General features: G+C 37.7%; 1 protein-coding gene across 8 annotated transcripts in view; it reads right to left on the reverse strand.

The window, feature by feature from the left end:
- The window catches only part of ARID4A (AT-rich interaction domain 4A), a 48245-nt gene that overhangs the window by 17853 nt on the left and 5661 nt on the right, over positions 1 to 24731 (reverse strand). For 7 of the 8 annotated variants that reach the window (XR_009276585.1, XR_009276583.1, XM_058829546.1 and 4 more), the window contains 7 exons: positions 15255 to 15334; positions 15058 to 15152; positions 14358 to 14490; positions 12937 to 13016; positions 11125 to 11201; positions 9579 to 9745; positions 509 to 581 (listed from right to left, as the gene is read on the reverse strand). Coding sequence is in view for 6 of the 8 variants with exons in the window: in XM_058829546.1 (XP_058685529.1) it covers positions 509 to 581; positions 9579 to 9745; positions 11125 to 11201; positions 12937 to 13016; positions 14358 to 14490; positions 15058 to 15152; positions 15255 to 15334 (705 nt within the window). In the remaining 2 variants the exon portion in view is untranslated. Of the gene's footprint in view, positions 1 to 508; positions 582 to 9578; positions 9746 to 11124; positions 11202 to 12936; positions 13040 to 14357; positions 14491 to 15057; positions 15153 to 15254; positions 15335 to 24731 lie in introns of those variants that run through there. The other variant, XM_058829566.1, reaches the window with a different exon arrangement.

A 24731-nucleotide genomic window follows, 5' to 3' on the forward strand; every position in this document is an offset into this window, starting at 1 on the left:
GCAACAGCAGCTCTCCCAAGTCAGCAGGTACATCCAGCTCCCTATGTAGAGCACGTGCACTTGTGATACAGCTCTGAAGCCAAGACTTCAACTATTGTAATTTACCAAGTCTCACTCAATTCTGTGAAAACAGACCTTTAAAATACTCTAGCTTATTGTTCTAGCTACAGGAAAAAATAGAATCTTTTAAGCTGTCTCTTCAAGTATCACTGCTCCATTTGTACTTGAGGATGGCACATCTCCATTCTCTGCTGGTTGGATTTCACCATCCATGGACAGACTCCACAGCTTCCAGCCTGGGATTAACAGCAGCAGAGCTGTCAGCCATGGCTGTCACAACCAGAAATCAACCATGGGCATATTGAATAGGCCTTGTGAACATAAAAAAGGCTTTGTGAAAGCAAAACAAAACCAAAACACCTCAGGGAGGATTTAGGTTCCCTTTGAGTGCTTTGCCATTAAAGAAGTAAACAGGAGATAAAAAAAAAGGAAGAAAATTCAGCATTACCTCTGTCTTCCATAAACTTGTAAAGCTGTTGGAGGAAGTTGTCCCTCTCTTCAGGATCAAGCTCTTCCTCAGGCTGTGGAAATAAATGCAGTCATAAATGAAAACTGCAAATATGCAAAGTAACCATTTATTTATACAAAAGCCTAAGAGCAAGAATTAAACCCAAACCACTTCCCATTTGGCCCTGAACCCATGTAATGGTGAAATATGCAGAAAACAAAATTTACTCAGGAAGACTGAAGTGGTACCTCAGGAGGAAAGAAAGAAAATGCAGGTCAGGGAAAGCAGCAGCCCACAACAGAATGAATGAGTGACCCTCCGAAAGAAAACACTAATACACCTAGCATATCTGCCTAACAAAGAAGAGGTCTGGTATTTACAAGACTGAAAGAATTCACAGGAATTCCAGGGGGGGGTTTGGTTCAGTTCTTTCTGTTTGTTTAGGGCTTTTTTGTTTAACTCATTTTCCTTATCCCAACTTTAGCTCAGGTAGCAGAACAATTCTTTCTCCAACAGTACCTGCTGGAGATGCTCCAGACAGTATTTGTTTTGTAATTAAGCTCCAATGCTTGATTTCAGCTTATATTTGGAAACACCTTTAAAGTCACTTCTGTAATTTACTATTATTATAAATTCCTTAGTTTTACCTTTAAGACTTAAAAGCCTCAAAGAGATAAACACTTACTAACTTTATGGCAAGGAATCCACAGCATGAAATAAAGATATTCCTTCCATTCCAGTGAAAATTATTTAAAATAAAGTAAATTTATTGGGAGGTGGAAGGAGTAGGTAGAGAAAATAATGTCTATGTATCTTTGTGGAATTCTGAGATTCTAGCAGAGACAAAAAAAAAAAAACAAACCAAAAAAAACCTTTTCCCTGCAATGCTTTCTGCATGCCACTTTCTTCCTGCCAGCCTGGCAGTTTGCACAAGGCAGGCTGCAGCTGTCTTGAAGGAAAGATGTACAGTACGTGTCAAAAAATCTCATCATTACATTATTAAAAATAACAGAAAAGTGACAAGCAGTTCCAGAAGGAAACCAGAACAACAATTTAGATTTCAGTCATCTCTGCATTCTGTAAACTTTAAGCTTCAAGGCAAGGAAATCGGCAAGGAAATGGGGTTGTACATGCTAGTGCCTTGCTAACCAGCAAGCAATCTGCCCAGCATCAGAATGAATCCCAGCCCTGCCTGCTTCACTGAATTCTGAGCTTCTGAACCCAACAGGGCTCAGCTACAATCAGAAATACACAATATCTGTGTCTTCACTAATTTTTCTTCAGGAATAACTGGAGGAAATTAAATGTGTAATCACAACACTGTACAGCATCGGTTACCATTTGCTCAGCACATTTACAGGGATTATATAAGGAGAGACAGTTATCTATAGAATTAGCATGCTCTTCCAGGTTATCAAGTGAAGTATTGCTATAGAAACCACAGCTCTTTTCTCCCCATCTAGACTGCAAAATAACTTCAAGATCGAGAAATTTCTACCATCTACTGTAATGTTTACTGACTGAAGGCAATACGGCTCAAACTGTGCAAACTAAATACATCTAATAACAGTAAACATTCAGAAATATTTCTGAATAGTTGAATTAAAGCCATTTCTTCTGTGTGGGCACAATGCCAAACCAGAACTGTGGGTCAGAACAGCAGAAATGTAGATTAGAAATCGTGATATATATTGCAGCCAGAATTTAACCCTTCCACTGAGAACCAGTACTTTCAGCTGAAGAAAAGCAAAAAGGAAAGATTAAAAGCATTATAGGGTGGGGGCATAAAACCTGGCTGCAATAATCATCCACCAGTGTGAGATATCCCAAATTCTGCACCTGTTTCTCTCTGTTGATAGTGTATGAGCCCCTTGAGGGAGGGATTCTGAACTGTGCCTGGTACTGATGCCAGAACAGGCACCAAAACCTTCTGAGAAGTCACTTGAGTAAGACCTGAGTGACTGTCACCATGGAATAAATCATGGATCAGCTGCTTTTTTGCTTCTGGCCAAAATGAGAAAGACCAACCCTTCCTGCATATGCTTAACTGCAACATGAGGATAAAATGTCATTTTTTCACTAGGGTTATCTGTTTGGAAGTGGACATTAAAGAATTCCCAGGAGTCTCTGCTGTTCTGAGTTAGAGCTGAGTTTTACTTTAAATATATCAGCCATCATAAAATCACAGAACGGGTTGGGGTGGAATGGACCTTAAAGACCATCTAGTCCCAACCCCCCTGCCATGGGGGTTCATCTAAGCTGCTGTAAATCTGCACCCAAATCAAGGACACAGCTGAGAAATGCTGATGCCATAACCTGTGATGATCATCAGCCCATTTTAGACTGGGCATAAATAAATTCACAGTTATAATTGTTTAAAACCAATTACTGAAGAGAGTTCTGTCTCTCCATTTCATTTTTTCTTATACAGATATTGCAAAAAGGGGGAGACTGTAGCCAAAGGTAAGTCCAAGTGAGAGGCAAAACAACATGAAAATTTTAAGTTGCAAGAGTTCAAAACTGAGACTTTTCTGCTGTTCATCCAATACCACAGCTAAATGCAACATGAGAAAAGCTTTTTCATTTCAGGATGAGGGGCTGAATTTCATTTAAATGAAAATTAATAAAGATCTCCAAGATACCCCTTTTCTAATCGGAAGTCTCAAATTATATGGGTTTGTAATCTTATTCCTCCTTTCTGACAAACAGGCCACATCCATTAGAGAACACTGGAAACAGTAAAACAATAAAATCAACAATGAAGATTATCTTTGTATAATGGCCACCTTCCTTTCCTAACTCCATTTCTTATTGCATTCCAAGCAATGCTATCAGCATTTGTGTGTTTTCTAGAACTATATGGCAAGCACCAGCAACATGAAGCACACAGAAATGTGTAGAACACTCATAACTGGTTTTGCCTCATTTGGTTTCAAGCCACCTAATTCACCATGAGCTTTACCTCTGTCCTTAGCATGATTTTAAACAAGAATGTGGCTCTGTTATCCTGACTCATCATTTACTCTACAGAAAGATGTTAAAGCTTCTGTGGGTGCCAACCTTTAGAGCTGAGTGGGAGCACAAAAGATGAAATAGTTTCTTCTACAAAAGAAAGAATGAATCTCTACCTCCAAGCACGTACACCCTGAACTCAGGCAATCCGAGGTGGAGCTACCAGGGACAGATCTTTCTTTTAGGTTATAAATAGACTGACAAGACCATAAATGCTCCTCTGAAAGAAATGCAGGTGAAGAGGAAGAGCAGCATATACAGGATTTGGAGTTCAGAGGAGATGATCAAGACAAGCTGCCAGAATTACAGTTAATGTAATTTTGTTGCTTCATAGTACTTCAATGTGATTTCATCACTTGCACATTTGCTTTCTAATGCCAAGCTTGAAAACTAATTAAGGAAATGACAAGAATTAAACTGATTGCAACAAGTTAACAGCTTGAAACCACGTGGAGATGAGCATGGTCTTAAAATGTTAATTTGTACCAACAAGAACCAGAAATTCCACAAACCAACAATGACTCACGCCAGAGCTGCGCCTCAGTTTGCAACTTCTCTTGGACTGACATTCTGAGAATGCCTCTTTGCATAAAACTGTGAGCAAGAAAGCCTTTAAAGAACATTTGTGCATGGCATGATGCAGGCTGTGCTTCACAGTAGCCAGAACTCCTACAAATGCACACATGCATGAGAAGGAGGATTTGCTAATCGATGTTCAGCTATTTTTAAAGGCTATTCTGTGCATTACACATCACAGCTGCTTAGGGGGTCTTATACACATAAATCAAATCATCTTAGAATGGTTTGGATTGGGAGGGACCTAAAATACCATCTTGTTCCACCTCCTGCCGTGGGCAGGGACATCTTCCACTAGACCAGGTTGCTCCAAACCTCATCCAACCTGGCCTTGGACAGTCCCAGGAATGGGGCACAGCCACAACTTCTCTGGGGAACCTGTGCCAGGGCCTCACCATCCTCACAGGGAAGAATTTCTTCTTCGTATCTAATAAACCACTTCTTTCTGGATATCACCCTTCATTAACTTTGAAATGACCGTTTTCCTGTATTTAACTTCCAGACTCAGCTATTTCAATGTTATTTTAAAATACAAATAGGTTGCAACCGACATAGCAATTTGGATATGATTTTATGTGATTTCCCCCACAACTACACTTAGACCAAAGCCTACACAGGGAACAAGAATTATTCTGAAGCAAAATGTAAATATTTTAATAGTTGACTACTAATTATTTGTAGGAATTTCAAGCCTCCTAAAACACATAATGGATTTCTCATCCTTCCTTTATGGACTTAATGCTAATAAGTCCAAAATATAAATATAATAAAATATACAGTAACAACTTATCATGAGAACTGAAATCCTTGCTTATCTGAAGAATAGGAACATTGGAAAATGCCTCTGGCATCTTCCCTTTTCAACAATGTAAAGTAACTGTGACAGATTTTTTTTGATGCTGTTGTGAGGCACGAACCTTAAAAAGGTTAAATGAATGCACCCCATTAAACATGCTACACATACATCCTCCAGGTGACTGTCAGCAATAAGCCTTGAAGAAATTCCCTCCTAGCAAACACCTGGAGGTGCTACAACTCTTCCCTCAGTGAGCCATGGAGACCAGCTAGCTGGAATACTTTTCTGAAGAAATTCCTTGCCTTTACTCTGGTCTTAAGTGAATGTATGTTTTAAGAACACATACTGAAAAGATATTTGAAATAACTACATGTTAAGATCTTCATTCTAATGGAATCAGAATGGCTCACAGGGAGACAGTCAAAACCAAATTCTGTTTACACATTCCCTTGTAAAAGAGAGTATTTGAATATTTAAGCTTGAGAAACAAATGTGATGGATCGCAGTGGATTCCACAGCTTCTCCTACCAGCACATTTACCTGTCTGGAATCTTCCACTTCACTACCTTATGTTTAGATTAGATTCTTCTTTCTTCTTCCCTGACAGAACAACTTAAATACAAGCATATACAGTAGTAGATACAACCTGTCTTGAATAAAAATCAGGTAATGGTCAATGTTCCAAAAAGTTTTGTTTCTATGTTGAGATACTTGAGTTAAGATCTTCTCTTCCCTTGTAGCTGCAGTGCATAGACTACCAAATATACCTTCCAAACACAGTTGACCATCTTATTCTGACATGTTGAAAACTGGTTAAGAAGCAAAAGCAATATCCAGATTTTTATCTGGATTCAAATTAACTGAATGATTCTTTTCATTTTCATTCAAATAAAGAATATTTTCTGTAATACCTCTGGATTTTTACACTTTTTATGAAATGTGTTATTAAAACCTTAATTGCTAATGGAAAATAATCCTGAGTTGTACCACTCTATCACCAGAATTCCAGCAATTTGAACATGCTGAGTAGCTCTGTGTAATGCAATCCCTGTTAGAGGCCATGACAAGCAATTTCCACATTGTCCTCCTTCCCAGTCAACTCTGGACCACACAAGTCACTCTCCACGGGTGAGGAGGAGGAGCACCAAACCAACACCATGTTTGTTCCCCTTCCTTAGCTTACAAAAGCCACGTAAAACCTGGAAACCTGGTGGTACCAATTCTCCCAGCTCTTAAAGATATCATAAAAGACAACACACTCAGAAAGACAGTTTGCCAAAAAAAAGTTGCAGATTTTTAAGCCAGCTACTGGAAAAATGGCACGATCTAATGTCACCAGCTACAATAGATCTCACTGCTCCATTATCATTATAAAAGATCCTAATTCAGAAAAATAGGATCCCTTTCATTCCAGAATTAGACTTTTTTGACTGACTTTATCCTGTGATTATATATTAAGTAGGTCTGTGTCCATTTGATTATTTAATGATGGCCTATCATGGCTGGGCAGCAGCTGGACAGGCCCTGACAGCAAAGCTGCTGTGTATACCAAAAGATGGGAAAGGGGGGAAATAAAGTATTTTTAATAATCTCACTCCCATCTCTAATAATATAACCGATTACAGCTCTAAAACAAAAAGTCTGCTGAGAATGATCTGGGAGAGGATGGACAGGAGCTATTTTTGACCTTGATTAGTAAAAGGAAGCACTCTGTGTAAAATATAAAATATCAGTAATGCAACATCTGTATTCAAATACAGGCAAAAAAATCCCCAATCATTCACTTGTCGATTCTCTCTGTGGCCAGTATTACTGCCTTTCTATGGGAGAAGAAATAGAAATTCCTTAAATTCCCTAAACGTTGTCTGTTGCAATATCTAGCACGGCCCACAATTAAAAATATGTAACATTCTAACAGCTGAACCAGGAATTTGATTTAATGGGCCATCATGACAGTTCTGCTCTCACATTATCTAAAAAGATTCGTACCTACCCTCTGCTACACAGCTTCAGCATGAAGATGCTCACCTTACATTCCTACTTGTCACCTGGAAATAATGGATTCCACAGCTTCTCCTATCAGCACATCCACCTGTCTGGAATCCTCTGCTTCACTATTTTACATTAACATCATTCTTTAAAAATAATCTCTATTTCTTTTACAGGAATGCCTTTTTTTATTTTTTTTTAAACAACCAAGCTTCCCCCTCCCCCTTCTTTGTTTGAAACAGACAGCATTTTATGCAATAGGCATGAAAAATGATAATAAAATGGGTACTAGAAAACTAGTACAGCAATCCTTGATTTTCAGTGACTGATACTTAAATTTTAACCAATGTTAATACAGACAGAGCAATACAGACTGCAACAGTTCACACCCTGCAAAATGTGGCCTATTCAGTCTTTTTCACTGCAAACAGAGGGAAAAAACCCAGAGGATTTTACATTTCTGCACACATTTATCTCAGATTTATCTTATCACACCATCATTCTTCTACAGCCATCTACTCCATTTTCCAAAACACTGATATCCGAGCATAAAATTCACACCTAAAAATAGATTCTTATTGTCTTTTTTCTTTTTTTACCTGGAAAGATCTCCCCTGGCTGCAAGCTCCACCAGACAGTTCCCAGAGCAGAAACCCAAGTCAAACCCCCATCCCCAACCACCACGTTCACATCACAGATTCAAGCACACGATCCTTACCTAGCAGCTGCATTCTTTCAAACGTAAAATGGTTTTACTTCCTTTCTATCTAATCTGCCCACTGCCTGGACATATTTTCAGCCTGACTTCCAAATATTCGCTCGCGCTCTCTCTCTCTCTCCCCGCGCGGCGGCCGCGGTTAACCGGCATTACTTACATTCTCTTCCGCACGGAAAAAAAAAAAAAAAAAAAAAAAAAAAAATTAATAAAACGAACTAGTAATACTAGGGAGAACGCGAGGCATTAGATGAAAGGCAGAGAGGGAAGGGCCAGCCCATCTCCGAGCCCCCGGCCAGCCCCGGCTCCCGCGGCCGCTCCCCGCGCCTGCGCCGCGCCCGCTGCCGGTTGCCCTGGGAACGCCGAGGCCGCCGCCAAGCGCCATCGGCCATTCCGTGTGGGAAGGGAAGGCACGGGAAAAGGGAAGCGGCGTTTGACCTTCCTCCCGACACACAGCCCGCACTGGGGGTTCACGGCTCCTGTTTTCGGGGGATACTGTGAGAACGGCCTGATGGGGAAACAAATAAATCCCGCAGTGCCTGCCCTGCCCGCCCCCCACCTCCGCCTATGCTTCTAAATCCAACATCCAGGTTACAAGCAGGGAGCAGAAATAGAAAGGAATTCTGTAAGGACAGTTTTGATGACATGAAGAAATGGGCTAACTTCATGGAAAACGAGCCACTTAAAATATTCGAAAGCAGAAAAACAGTTAATATGAGAATCATGGAATCACATTCCATGATCTCTGTCGGAAGGGACCTTAAAGATCATCCAGTTCTAATTCCCTGGAATTAGAATTGGAAGGGGACACCTTCCAACAGAGCCGGTTCCTCCAAGCCTTGTCCCACCTGGCCTGGAACAATTCCAGGGATGGGGCAGCCACAGCTTCTCTGGGCAACCTGTGCCAGGGCCTCACCACGTTCACAAACAAGAATTTCTTCCTGATGTCCAACTTTAACCTCTCTTTCAGTTTAAAGCCATTCCCCCTTCTCCTATCATTCCATGCCCTTGGTCCCAAGTGCCTCTCCAGCTCTCCTGGAGCCCCTTTATGCCCTGAAGGAGCTCTCAGGTGTCTCCCAGAGCCTCCTCCAGGTGAACACACGCAGCTCTCCCAGCCTGGCTCCAGCCCTCGGAGCAGCTTCGTGGCCTCCTCTGGAGCAACCTCCACAGGTCTCTCCTGTGCTGAGGACCTTGGAGCTGGCAAAGTGCTTCACTGGGCTCCCACAAGAGCAAAGGGGAGAATCCCCTTTCTGATGCAGCCCAGGACATATTTGGCTTTCTGAGCCACGAGTGCTCATTGCTGGCTCATGTCCAGCCTTTTATCCATGAGAACCCCCGAGCCCTTCTCCACAGGGCTGCTCTCCATGAATTCCTCTCACAGTCTGTACATGCCACAACACGTTAGACAGAAAATCCATCCACCACATTGCACCGTGATTCCCAGCCTAACACGCACGAAGGTCAGTCCTGTACTGCTCTAAGTAGCATTTATTGCCCTGTGGATCAGTTCACAGTTTCAGTCAACCTCCTGCTTTTGTTTGAAAATGTTTATCTTTTTTTTTTAAATCACACTATACTGTTTTCAGAAACAAGTTCATTTTATATAACCTACATACAAAGTAAAATACAAAAGGAAATTACAAAATAAAAATACAAAGATACTGCATTTAAGGTGCAATTACTACTATTAGGCTCAACATAAGTTTCTTGGGTTTGTCTTTTCTTCTGACCCAGAATCTTTCACTCTTCTCTGCCTTGAATTCCTAATTTCTGAGATTTGTCTCCAGTTTATTCATTGGGTAGCAGGAGACAACTTGCCACTGCTCACAAATCCCAATAAAGACAACTAGCAGAGAGAAGATGAACATGACTGAAAAGACACTGAAGTGACCCAAGAATAATTATGTTGCAAAGTGCAGGATTTTCAGGCAAGCAAGTTATTAAATTATCCTTGAAAAATAATTTAAATTGTCCAGACTCACCGCTACTTCTTCCGTTTTCTCTTCTCGTTTTTGTTCCTCCTCATCAGTTTCTGCAGCAGCTCCATCCTCCTCATCACTGCTAGAGGACTCCAGAATTTCACTGATGTCCATTTTCCAGTTCCGAGGAACACCCCTGGTGCTGAGAAATGTGGTTGCTTCCTGTAGCCCTACAGAGGAAAGGGCCCTGGCTTTACCTCATCTGCAGCATTCACAGTCAACAAAGCATTTTTTTATTTCCTTTTCACCTTGAAAATCACAACACCAACTCAAATGCAATGAATCCATCACAGATGGATCACAGATAAGCACCATGGCTTACTTTGCTCTTTCCAAAATATAATGTTTTAGATTAAAAAAAAAAGAAAGAAAATAAAAAAAGCACTGCCCAAACAAATGTGACATTAATGTTTAGTGAGCAAAGGAGTGATGGGACAGGCACAAATTACACTTGTACAATGGAAATACCTCAAATTCTTCTCCTTGAAGAGGCGCTCCAAGGGTGGAAAACAACAGAGCAAAACAAACCCAGATAACCCCAAAATCAGCCCCTCAGTCATAATAAAAGACTTCAATAAAGGAGCCAGAGAAACACCCAAAAGAACATACTGCAATGACCTGCTCAGTGTTACCAGAGAAGAAAAGGTACCAGTTTTTACCACTGCTGACAGAAAAACCTCCAGACATTAGTCTCAACCTTTTTTTTTGGAAACCATTAGTACCTCTGGTTCCAAAATATTCCCTTGTAGCAAGGAATGTCACAACCCAATTATGTTCTGCACAGGAAAAAAGTCCCTTTCTTCAATTTATCTCAAACCTGGCATCTGCTATTTTTTTTTGGCTGTTTTAAAGTTCTTGTACTGTGAAATAGCTATTAGGAACAAAGTAGAAGAGAAATCGTGTAATATTAGACAAATCAATCAAAACCAGCTCAAGCTTTCATTTGAAGCATTTTAAATCTTGACTTGTAAGGAGCTGCTCCACACCTTTACTCAAACCAGATATTTTTGTTGTTGAGTGGGGACTTTTTATTATAATTTTTAATAAAGATAATTAGACATTTCTCCTTAACGCATTTCATGTTTTGATGGATTGTGGTATCCATGTCATCCATCCATTCATCCATCCAATTCTGTAATTATATTTTTAAACTAAATATTAATCACAGACTGTGGTTGCTATGAAGTTTACACCTTGCTGTCTGGATATCTTTAATGTAAACAGACAGTTTTGAGCAACAACACAAAATTTTAGCATTAGGACAGGTAACTAAATATTCCATTGCTCACTGACACTTCAAACAGACTATCCTGAAAATATTCTATTCATTTTCCACAAATTTGGACTGGATCAAAATAATGAAATAAAAATCAAATAAAGACTTCTACTAGACACAGCTCTATCCAAAGTTTCTCTAACTTCTCCCATTTAAAATTGTTTACAAAATATTCTAGAGCAATTATCAGACATCAACATTTATCAGCAAATGTTAAAAGAACCTTTGTATGAAATTACTTCTTTTAAGCACCTAGAATTTATTTAAAATTACCTTTTTTAGGAGAAGACTCTGATTTTGGTAAGTTTTGAAGATCTAGCTCCTTAATGTCTTTTCTTGCTATTGAGTAACTGTAAAAGAATAAGGTTTTGTAAATACATCACAGAAAAGCAAGCATTTGACTTAGGAAAACAGCAATTTCTAAAATTTTCAGGAGTTATTCACTTCCAAGGTTCTTGCCAAGAATTAATTGCCCAAGGCACTTGTTATTGTATGATCCAAATACAAGAGTAAGCTACCCAGGGTAAGCTTCCAATCTTTGAAATCCAGGCATTAAAGTATCCTTAAGTAACTAAGAAAACTTTGTAAATGTCCTTTATTTTAATTGCTAAACCTGCATAAATTTGCAAAGGTTAAACATGCAGGCAAAAATAATTTCCTAAACTGAAAAAATTCACAAGAATCCACAGCTGCTCTCCAAAACAAGAATCTATCGAAGAGGACAGAAGCAAGTCCTCTACTTTCAAAATGCCTTTTTACTAGCACAGAACAACAACGAAGCCAATTCACAGATTTGCATTGATAGGCAGTTGATTTTAATTTTTAAATTACAAAAGTGTTCTCACAGCAAAGCATATGGAGGTTGCTCTGTTCCAAAGTCATACTAGATATCCAGTCACTGAGTTACAAGAAAAATCCTAACCAAATTGCAGGGAAAGCCTAAAAAGTGAGTTAGTCTAACACATTTTTTTTTCCTTCTTTCATTATTTCAGAAAATCTGGAGTAAAACCTCAGGAATTAGAGGCTGCCATTTTCTGAAGTTAAAGCCATAATGCTCTGGGAGGAAAAAAAAAAAAAAAAAAAAAGCCAAACAGAATAAGTTTAGATTTTACCAGTAACATTCAACTTTCAGTACAGAAAGAGCCAGGCTCATGCAGAAGGCTGATGACACATATCTACATTAAGAGGCCAAAATTAACCAAGTCGTCAGGTACTTGAAGTACATTTCAGTGAACAAGTATTCATAACCTACTCAAAATCATGGCTAGCAAAAATCAAAAACTGCTCACTTTGAAATAAAGGGTGACAGGTGGCCTTTGGAGAAGAAGTTTTTAGTTACAATGTGTTAACACAGATGCAATGCAATAATAATGAAGAGAAATAAAGGGGAGCAGCCTTTAAAAAAAAACCAGAAACAGTCTTCATGCTCTTATGAATACATTATTCATTATGTAAAAATCTCTGTCTCTCTCTCCTCTCTCTCCCTTTTGGAGTGAAGGATGGACTAACAGGACCTTTCCTTCTTTTTAAAGGAATATGATTCAGATTCTGTAAACATTTTAATTAACAATTCTATTTAAACTCTCTTTTCTATTAAAAAAGAGTAGATTAAACCCTTATAAACTATCTAAACAGCTATCGACATTTAGGCACTGGAGCTAATGAGGCAGATACCCAAACTACTACAACTGACATGCATAAAGAAGGTTGTTTAAGGCAATAAGGGAAATAATTAAAACCAGAATTCATTTTATAGGATAGAAATTATGAAAAAAAAAGAAAAAAAGAAAAAAAAGACCCAGGTGTTTACAATTTAAGTTATTTAAGTTGTCAATATTTTTAAATGAAGAAGCACTAAAAACTTTCTTGATTGAATGAATTCTTATTGTTACACGCAATGGAAATAAGGGTGAAGAAGCACAGGAGTCAGCTGGAAATAAGACTGTGAATGCCTGATGTGTCCATCCAGCATTACAGGAAACTGTACCCTTTCCTTTTGAAAGAAATACCATCTTCAGGAGCAGTAAGTGATTAGCTTCCCAGTTTCCTCCCACAGGTATCTAATCAAAATGAGCTATCACTTACAATTTGGAATCTGCAAAGGATCGAACTAAACACTGGTCCTTTTTCACAGTGACGTCGTCATTGCAGCTTGGCGACACAACCTGAAGATTCAAATAAAACATCCCTTTATCAAAAAAAAAAATAAAAAATAAAAACTGATTTTGAAAGGAAAGAAAGATAGACTGCAGGAAAACTGCTATTTTCTGTTTCTTTTATTTCCAGAATTGGCTAAACAAACCTACTTCCATTTATAATACCAAGGCCAACAACAAATTTCAAGAAGCAATTTACCCCAAACTATTGACTTACTATGTACAAGCCAAAAAAGTCTAAAATTTCATTTGAAAACTAATCTACTGAGGTTATATCACAAGACCCTGATCATTCACTCTGCTTTTTTTATTCTTGTTCACACAATATTTTTTAAAAGCATCTATTTAAAAAGTCACAAACCCACTTATTTTATACCAGCTTCCAATATTTGGCATTTAAACTGAGACTTAAGTTAGTTTTGTTTGTTAATTGCGGTGTGGATAACATAAACCACTGTGAAATCCAGCACATCCTTCCACAGTAGTATCACCTGTAGGTCTAAAGAAAGTGACAAAAATGCATTTGCAGAATTGGTATTACAACAAACAGAAAAAGTTTATTTTTTGCTATATACAAGCAGAAAATGTTAAATAGATATATATGACCCCTAAGGACTTAACCCACCAGTTAAGAACCATGTTAAAAAAGAATCTGCCATTAACAAAGGGAGCTACAACCAGAACATGTACAATACCATGTTTTAAATTGAGGTAGATACAGGGGGATAAGGCAGTGTCAACTGTTCACTATTCATTACATCATGTCTGAAAATACCAAAAAGTTTTCTACAAAAAGTAACTTTTAATATGCACATGTAAACTTTTCTGTGTTTATCAATAAGATGCAAACTGTCTGCCTTTACAAGTCTACTTGAACTCGGATTTATTTAATGTATATTTATTATCAGCAGTGGCAATGAACAGCTGTATCATTTATTGACAGTCAAATATAAATAAGCACCAACATCTGCTCCTAGAGTAACTGACTACTACATCGGAGCATCAAAGGAATTAGTATTTCATAAAACTGGAAATCTAAGGAAAAAGACAATTACATTAAAAAAAAGTTTAAATCCCACTGCAATTAAAATTCATAAATCTAGATCATCTTAAATTGCCTGGGAGTGCAAGTCCTAACATTTTATTTTTAGAAGAAAAGTATCATTACACACTGATCATTTTGTATGCAGTTCTAAAACACTTTAACACCATGAAACTGTAACTTACACATAAATGTTAATCTCTGCTTTCCTACTCTTCATAGATACTGCAAACACTTGTATTTTTAGCAAACATGGGAGTAGAGCTTAGCCTGACTACATTCACAGCTTTGCTGCAAAAGGAACTCACCAAAGCTGGGTACCAGTCTGCCTTCTCTGCATTACAAGTCACACTCACAACCTTGCCAAGCAATTCATCGTTGAGGCGCCTCTTATCTTCATCCTCTTCTTCACTACTTTCTTCTTCCTTTTCATCTTCAGTACTGAATTATCAAAATGTATAATATTTTAAAGTTTGTCTGAAGTTACTACTTGAAAACCAAAGAGAGTTCACAAGATTTTTCTTCCTATTTTACAAAGCTTCAAAATAGTTGTAACTTTAAGAGCTGAAATTGCTTGAAATACACTTAAATATTAAGTGCACTTAGTCAGTAAGAGGAATTCTGTAGGAATTCTTTCCAAGTAGCAGTATTTTAAAACAGCATCATGTCAGAATTGGAGACATGACTCAGGTTCTGATTGTGCACAGACATGAAACAAAGATAAGTGCTCTCTACCCCAAAAATTAGAAAGCATCCTTTTTTTTTTATTGTGTTCAATATAAAGAAGGTTAAAAATCCTGTATTTCCTATTAGATGAAAGAAGCGTAAATGTTCTTAAGGGTACTACAGGAAAAAACTTCAATTTCATAATATTGCCAGCATATGACCATATCTATCAGCTGTGCACAAAATTCAGGTGACAGCATTGAGACCATTGCAGCTTCAATGGGACTGCTTCAGTTTTAGCAAAGGACACTAATGGAAAAGCAGAACACTCTCAAAACTCACACAGGAAGAGAAGATCTTCTCCCTCTATTAGATTTCTTCCCAATAACTGGAGTTCCAAAGTGCTCTGGATTGGTTAGTGGCAGTTGATCAAGTGTCTACATGGAAAAGGGGGAAGGAACAATGGTTTGCAATATCTTGTTATAAAAAAGATATTAATTAACAATTTATTTTTAATTCCAGGTCCACCACTGTCTTACCTCACTTTCTGCAAAGTGCCTTTCTCCCTTCAAGCATAATGAAGTTCGTCTCAAGGTCCTTTCATCACCGTCATCAAAAACTAGGGTGAAGCCAAGAAAACACATCAGCACAAGCTGGTCAGATCTCAAACCCACATCTACTGTTTAACTCACAATCAAGAACATTCTCTAAAACATCACTTTCAAGCCTAATTTACTCACTCTTAAGTTCACAAGCAAAAGGAAAGCCATTATTCAGGATTCAGTCTTGGAATAGATTTTCACACAGAGATTCAAGCCAGTACAAAGTAAGGTTTTGGATGCAAAAGTCTCAGTGTAATTTAGACATTCTTCTTATCAATACAACTGCACATTTCAAACCACAGCCCTGGCTGCATACCAGTTACTATTATCTAGCAATCTCTGGGGTTTGTTTGGTTTTGTGGGGGTTTTTTGCCACCCTATGCATTTATTCCTTACTTATCATCATTCAACAAATATGGTACTTTTTAGTTCTCCTCTTGCTATGAGCAATCCCACAAAAAGATCAATGGAAAGAAAAAGAAGTTTCTGGAAAGTTTTTGCTACACTATCAATGCTATCCTATAAACAGATCAAGATACTGGAAACCTGCAATTCCAAGTCTGACCACTTCATAAGGAATATTTAGTATGCATCCTGTTGTGTTATAGCTCGTGAATAGGAAGTTCCACCAATTTCACCAATACACAACAGAAGAAGACTGGAATGCTATGAGGCTACTTCAAGCTTTGCCTGAGAAAGATCTACTCTTCAGTTTAGATTAAACCTCTTCAGGAAAATTTTCTTGATGAGAAGGAAAGCAAAGTTCCCAATTCCTCCTGACTCCAAAGAGCAGAGCCCTTTGGTGGCTGCAGGCTGGAATCCCAGCAAGATACAAGTTTATTTCTGTGGGGTCAAAGTGCAGAATGGAATGCTTCTCTTTATTTATTCTACTTGAAACAGGCTTTGTGCACTACTGAAAGAAAGTTTCAAGTGTTGTGCAGAGCAGTATGGTAATTTTGGCATACTTATAAAATTAATTAAGCTGGGTAAGATAAGCTTTAAGGTTCCTCCATCTTCAGAGTAAATACTGCTGTGGTATGCTCCATATGCTCCACTACCACATTATCTTAATGGCTTAGAACACTTGTACACACAAAACAATTAACTTTTCCCCCTCTAAAAATCTCAAACTAAAAATCTCAAAAAAAGAATAATCATTTTAGGAGACAAATGGCTGGTGATTGGCAACAGGTAACTTGATTAAAAAAAAGTAAACAGCACCAAATAGAACAGCTGACAACAGAACTGAACTGCTTATTTTCATTTATTATCTCCAAAATTGGAAGCTTTACCTATTTATTTAAACCTAGTCCAGTAGAGAGATGAATCAAGTAAACTTGTTCATTAACCAGATGACATATACTAGTTTTTCATCCTTAAAAGATAAAATGTTATAAATACTAAAGGTTAAGTAAAATACTCAGTAAAACACACTTAACTCAAATTAAGACACATAAGGAAATTATGACAATCAAGAGTAACAATTTTATGTTGAAGACATTTACAAAGCACCTGCAACTGCCAGTGTAGCTGCAAAACTTGGACTAAAACATCCTTGTAGAACAAGGAGTAAAAGAACAGCATAAACAGAAAGATTTCCTTATCTATGTAAGTGATCCTTTAATAAGTTTCAATGGAAAAAGGGTAGCACCATTTGTCATACAAAAATATCAATTATTTGAGTTACGAAGGTGGAGCCAAGTAAGGAGTCTCTCCAATTAATCATGATGCTTGAAGTATTTCGTAATTGTAGCTACTTCAAACTTGCTTCTCCTCTAAGGAAAACACTTGACTCTGCCTTACTGAAAGGGCAATCAGAAACTCACACTGACAAACTCAGCACCTTTAAAAATATAAGCCTTTCTTAAACTAAATAGGCCCTGTGGTTTCCATCTCACTCTTCAGAAAAATCTGCTACACCAAAGTACTGTTCATATTCGTGTCACCCTGTGCGTGACTCCTTAATGCCAGTCCTCGAGGATTTAAGGGAATGTCTTTCCAAGGCACAGTATCAAATATTAAGGATTCTGTAAATATAAGCAGTAAGGCAGATGGCACAGTTTTTTGGCTATGAGATATTTTGAAGCTGTGATAACAGTCGTGTCAGAAGAACTTAATACACTCTTAAGCTGCAAATTCATTCCTCTTTTTAATCTCACCCAGAAGGCAAGGCTGTTTAGCTAAAATGCCTAGAACTAACAATCAAACTAAAAACTTTTAAATAAATGTTGAATAACTTATATCAATTCCTTCAACAGGTTATTGCTACAACTCCAAATTCTTCAAAAGCAAAAATCCTAAAGGTTGTGTTTTGTAAGGAAGAATTCACTGGGCAGGGAGAGGGCAGGACACAGGAACAGAAGACCTCTCCCCATTCACACACACACAGAGTGAAGTCATCAAAGGATGTGTTTACAGTGTCACGATTCTCATCTCTGAAGAGGAAATTACAGTCCTGTCTTTCCAAAGAAACAGTGAAAAAGCAGAAGCCCTTTAGGTCCTCTCATTGCCTCATCTGGTGGTGGGCAGGGGCTTGCTGGGGAAACACGGTGCAGCAGCTGATTTCTGGGAAGGGAAAGGTACAAACCAGCCAGGAACTGCTCACTGCTGCTCAACAGTCAACAGAACATCACGGGAAGGAAGGGAAGAAAAGCGACATTTCTGCCGGGCAGAGCCCTTTCTTCCAAACATGCTCTTTAATGAGGAACACTGACAGAAGGGGAAAAGAGATGAGTAAGCAGCACAACCTGGAGGAACAGTCTGCCATAATGCTTGGTCTAGTCCCAAGAAGTGAGTCCAATATGCTCCATACAGAGCATATTGAAACAGTGACAATAAAATGGAAATTTTCAGAATTTTGCTGCATCTCGATCTTGTCTATGATAATAGGAAAGGAAGAGAATTGGGTTTTTTCTGTTTGTGAAAATCTACATAACCCTAATCTATGACAGAAAAATAAAAACAAATTTCCCAGCGGTGATCAATACAACACTTAACAAGAATTTTAAAAGTAAATTGACTAAAAGTTCAGTACCTCAAAGATGCACTAAAATGTACAACTTTAAACTCACTATTGATGAGTTGCTATCTTCCATTTTCTGTCTGTAGCAGACTTGTATATACCATCAGCAAAAATCCACTACCCTGTCTTTACAATAAGGCTGTCTCAAGTTTGGTTTTCATGTATTTAAATAAATATTAAAATTATAAAATAAATATATACTAAATAAATATATAATAAATAAAATAATAAAAATAAATAATAAGTTGATAAGTCAACTAATCAAAATAGTTTTTAGGATCTATGAAGAAGACCATCACAAAATACTACATATCAGTTTGACTATATCTTGTTTAGAAATATATATATAGCTGTATTATAAACAGATTTAAGAAAAAAAAAAAAGGACAGAAAAAGGAGAAGAGAGCAGAACTCCAGAGAGAACATTCTCATAGCAGTTATGAGATGACTTCCACAGAGCCACCAGTGTTACCAGGACAAGGCAGTTCTGTGACACACAAGTGCACAGGGAAAACAACCCTCAAAGCTGCATCTTGCAAACTTCAAATCCAACAAGTTGTGTTACTGCTGCTGCCCAAACCAAGAGAGATCTGACTCCACACTGCACTGCAAGGAAACAATTTTGTCTCGTTTCCCAACCCATTGAGAAACTGGTAAGTCACCAAGGCAATGAAATGAAAGTACATACCACAAATTAAAGCTGTTCCAGTGTCACTGTGCACACTGAATTATTCTCAGTGGCTGCCTGGCAAAGCAGCAATTTATGAACTACAAGAGATGCTGTCTATGAATATCTCAACTAATGTGTGCAGATTTTGCAGATATTTGGGATTCAGCTGTGGAAGCAATATAGAAAGTACCAAGAGCTGTGCAGTGCTTGTTGAATGGCCTTGTAGACAAGGGCTGTACTACTGATTCATCACTGTAAAAGGAGTTAAGATCAAGTACTGCTCTGTATTGTGCTACTGAGAGACCACACAACTCAAATTTGCTATTTTTTAAATTATTTTAAGGGAGCCCAAGTTCCTCTTACAAAAATATACTTGAAATATCCCAAAAAACAGGGAGATTTGAATGGCCTTTGAGTCTACTCATAGAAAACTATCACCTCAAAAACAAAAGCCTGCTGCCTGAAACTGCTTTTTCTGAAATGTTAATCTTACTATTGTTACACATAAAGAGATTAGGGACAAAAAATCTACCTCTTGCTTTCCCTAGAGTATTTTTTGTACACAATTTTAAAATATTTTTAACACTCAGTTCACATAGTAAGAAATTTTATAAGCAAGGTTTCAATCCAGTTGATTTGCAGCAAGTTCTATTGTTAAAATACTATTTTTCACCACAAAATCTTGTTCCTCTGCACACTTGTTGCCTAAACACGTGTAAACACAACACATAGGGCTGTTCTTTTTTTCTAGATTCTCCAGAGAGCAACCAACAGAGCTACTGCACCATTTTTATGTGCAACAGGTGCACTTAACACATGCCATGGAAGGAGTCTGGAGAGATACAGGGTATCCTCAAAATCCACACAAATGAATTTTGAAGGGGAAAAAGAACAAATTTATGGTGGGTCATGGGTGGTAGAGAACACCAGCCAAGTGGAGTCATACATCTGTGGTTTCGGATTCCTGGATGACACATGCACAGCCCAGAGATGATGCTTCTGCCACATGGAACTCAACAGGATGCTGGGAACTGGTCAAACCAGCCCTGCAGACATGACTTGTGCCTGGCACACAGCACAGGACGGGTGCTGGTCAAGCTTTGAAAGGACAAACCAACAGCTCTGGTATGGATGGACTCAGCTGGCTGTGGGGGCACTGAGAGCTCCCATCACCCTTGGAGTAAGAGCTTACAGCTGTAGTGAACCCAGGACCAAACCTATTTTTCCTCTTAGCATAAATATCTCCATAAAACATCAGAAGAAAACTTCTTTTAAAAATAAGAAAATGTGACTATAAATAGCTCCTGTCAGCAACCTTGCTCCTGAAGTCCCAGGACATCAGTGTTGGTTCATTTGCTGATAAATATCCTTAACATTATGAACTGGAATTTCCAAAATCCATGGAACAAGCAAGATGACTAAAACCAAATCCTCAGTAGCTTTAATTTCCGTGACCTCACCACAGTAACGTGAAGTGATGCAGTTGGTGGCTGAGACTGCACCTCATTTCCAGAACAAGCACCCAGGTCTCTAACTCCTCTCAGCACACACTCCACTCAGCATTTCCTGCAATCTGCCACCATGATTACATGAGAGGAAGAAGTAACCAGCAGAGCTGTGGGGCACACTGAGGTGCCTCAGAAGTGTCTGAAAGGTTTAAGTTTCAAAAAGTAAGGAATCGCATTCCCTCTCACTCTAAACCGTAAGTAAAATCCTAATAACTGTCTGCAAGGTCTGCTAGAAACTGCAAGGACCTCTCACTGTTTCCCTCTCCTATTTCCTATTCAATTCAGAGGAAACATTTCTGAAAGTTAATATGTGTTTTTTATTTCTTTCTTTAAAAACACTTTTCCATTATTCTACCTAGCAAAATACCAGACTCAATGTATTTCATCTGTTTTTGTTTAATCTTGTTTAAAGTTAATAAAAAGAGACCTAAGTACACACAGATTACTGACTTGAGTTTTGTCAAAGGAGAGATGTCATAGGACAATATAAATATATAAAATATAAATACATATAAATATTTATGTGTACAATATAAATATATTATAAATACACTACAAATATATATATACTATAAATATATATATATAATATTAACCAGGCCATTCTAACAGCAACTTGGATGCTTGCTCAAATGAAATCCTGTTTCTCACTTTTATATATATATTACATCCCTTCTAATTCTGTCCAGAAGTGGTACAAAAGTTTTTCCTCAAAGAACATCTATCTACATAAGGATTCCTGTTTTCTGAAATTCTGGTAATTCTTGTAAGACTCCAGGCAGAGTGTGAGAGAAGGAGAATACAACTATGCACCTTGTAAGGTGTGGTCTGGGTTGTGGTTTCTTTGTCTGTCAGTCATTTCAGACATTATTTCAGTATTTACTTGAAGTATTTTAAAAGTTAACAGAGAATCAGGTGGATGGTACACTCAAACTGTAATTCAAACCTTGTTCAGCTAAAGCAGATCTGACAGACCATTTTTATTCTATGCAATTATCACCTAACAATATATTCAGCACTTCAAAAGCATCAGTGCAGCACTTTGTAATTTGTAAATTAAGGAAGTTCAGTTTAGATAACTGCATCCTAAAAACAAACATCATCAAATCATTGAATCACTTACTAAAATCATCAGGTCCCACTGAGCCATTTGTTAACCACAGAATTTGAACACCTATTAGTGCCACATCACTTCATATTTGAGGGGTGCCTTGTGCAGTGACATTTCCCAGACACTTTTAAACCTCCCCTCCAAACAGCTTTTGTTTCTTCACCTGCTTATGCTGAATTTCATAGGTAATTTCAAAAGTACTTCCAAATCACAGCTGAAAAGTTCAATAGGACTACATAGCTAGATAAACACGTTTATCATATAAAAAGAGGTTAAAAAGTGAGTCTGTTGAAGCTACAATAAAAATAAAGCCTTGTTTATTCTGGGTACATGAACACCATTAATAAACAGGAGATACTGTTCAAATACACAAACTGATCATCACTGTGACTCTTGCATTACAGTGGTGGCAAAGCAGCCTTTTATAGCAAACTCAGCACTTCACTGGTTCAATTTGTTGATCAAAGCAAAGTTGTTTCAGGTGTCTTTTCTCTTCTACATCCCTACATGAAACAGAGAACCTGATTTGCAAAAGTGAACATCATAACTTCCCACCAGACATACAGGCAGTCTATTTTGGTGCATTTTTTACACATCTGTACTTAATACTCTGAAAATGTTTGCCTGTATATATTACTGGTTTTACTAGCCAGAGATCAGTCTGCTTTTAGATCACTGAGAAAGCTGTTAGATAACATAGAGAATAAATAATAAGGGAAATGTACAAACTACTGAAATGTAAGTTTTCCCTTGTGCTTTCCATCTCAAAATGTTCAGGAAGGCATCCTGTAAACCTGGAGTCTGGTTAATCCACTTCCCTCTCAGCTCTTCAGCTGTGACTGCACCAGTCAGGAAGGCTGTGGTACAGCACACTTACCAGCTATTAAAAAGCAACCAATTCAACTGTTTGCTTTACCAGCAACATAAATATATACCTCACATCTATCCAAAACTTTCTGCAAAGACACAATGGAAGCAGGAGGCAAAAGATAAGGCTTATTTTTCACGTGTCAATATTCCTATATTCAACCTAGACCACTTTCCCAATTTAAACTGCCCAAGAACCATGATGCAAATTTGATGATCTCCTTACTCTGGGGTCAAAGTTACCTGTGCTTTCAGCTCCAACAAGCAACCCACCATACAGAACTAAGAAAAATGTTCCTAAGATCTAAATCCAACAATTACAATTGTATTTTCATAGTGAAAGAGCCATGTAACTGCTCTGCATGTTCTTTTACCATAAGATTACTTAAATCCCCTGAGCTCCAAATTTTTACCAAATCCTAGCAGTCTTAACACATTTGCTTATGGAAAATATTTCTCCATTCTGCTTGTCAAAAATTATTATTTGGGGAAAGAAAATTATGGTAGTTAATTAATCCATTTGTTCAAGTTTCTGAGGAACTGCACTTTAATAAATGTATGAAGTAAAAATCATGGCATGCATGATTTCTCTCTTACATAATTGGGGAGAGTTCAACAAGTTGTTAAATATAAACAACAATCCATTAATACAGGGCAGAGCATTTATTCACTGTTCAAATTTCCTGCTCATCAAGTAAAGATTTTTTGGCAGAAATGCACTGCTCAAAAGAAAAGGGGGGAAAAAAAACATATTTAAAAAAAAAAAAACAAAAACCACAGACAAAACTCATCTCCCCTAACAAGGGATTTTAAGTTCACATGTCAAATGTAAGAAGACAAATATCTTCTGGTCCAAATTCAAACAGAATTAGCTGAAAGTGCAACTTGAAAACTGAAATAAGTGAGGAGTTCTACAATTAAAATGCTAACTCATAAACCGTAAGATTGTTAGTGCAAGACTGTTTTTCTTTTAACTTCTGCAACAGAATGGCAAACCTCTGAAAACCTATAAAGAAATGTTAACAGTCCCGTGTTCTACCTCATATATGTCATATCAGAGTACTAAACTAAGTAGATTTTAAATCTTCTGCACTCCAAAATAATCCTGCCTTTCCCTCCCTGACCTGACATCCACTACAATTTTACAGCAATATTATAATGCTGAAGAAAAAGGCAAAGAACAGTGAGCTTTGTCAACCAGCTTAGAGTTAAAGCACTCACTAACAATAATAATCATAAAGCAATAAATCCTTCCAAATTATCTGCAGAGCTTTATCCTGATCCCACCAAAGATGACATAACCTCACCTACAGCAAAGGAAATGCTGAATTACTGAAAATAGCTTATTTAAATCTTAAAAAGGAGCTAATGAACCAAAATAATTAAAAGTTCATGGGACAGAGGATGGAAGAATATGAAGTAAAGCTGAATACATTTGGTACCCAAGGCAGCTAATGAGAAACACAGAGTTTAAATTTACAAGTACTAATCTCCAAAGCAATGCCCAAGAGTAGCATGTACAGGACAATTAACAGGAGCATGTTCCTTCTAGGCAACTATTATGGAACAGAAGGCTCCACTGCTGTAAGAAAGTTGTGCAAAAAAAGGATCTGTGCTTGCAAAGCTCTCTGATTCAAATACTGTCCTTTTATACTTGCTTATCTACTATTACTTGAATGTTGCTGAGTTTTGTCATTCTGTTCTTAAAGCTGTTTCAGAAAAACCTAGAGATCAGAATTATTGAAAATAAGGAAATTTTTCTTACAATGAATTCTTGTTCAACACTGACATTTCGCTGACCCTGCATTCTGAACTTTCTATTTCAATAACTGAACACCACATGAGCCTCCAACATGAGGAGAAAAGTAGTTTTCTACTTCACTTTAGATCATTATTTGAAAATTTTATTAAAGAAAACAGCTATTCACATCATAAATGAATGTCTCCTCTTTTTATTGGGTGGGATGTTGATTCTTCTCTTAAAAAGAGATTGATTCTGTCTTCTGTTGATACTCCCCATGATTTCCTTGTGTACAAGCTTGTATACAGTGCAAGGAGGCTCATGTGTTTCAGGCATTCACTTCATGCCAAAGGTTTTCAGCTGGAAGAATGTTTTTTACAAGGTTTATGTCTTACAATCTGCAAAGATTATTCTCAATTTCAGTGAGGGCAACCGCTATCATTACAGGTACATTGTGTCAAATAAAACTGGATTATTCAGCCCTGCAATTACTCG

The sequence above is a fragment of the Poecile atricapillus genome, chromosome 1 (genome assembly GCF_030490865.1).
Source record: "Poecile atricapillus isolate bPoeAtr1 chromosome 1, bPoeAtr1.hap1, whole genome shotgun sequence".
NCBI lineage: Eukaryota > Metazoa > Chordata > Aves > Passeriformes > Paridae > Poecile > Poecile atricapillus.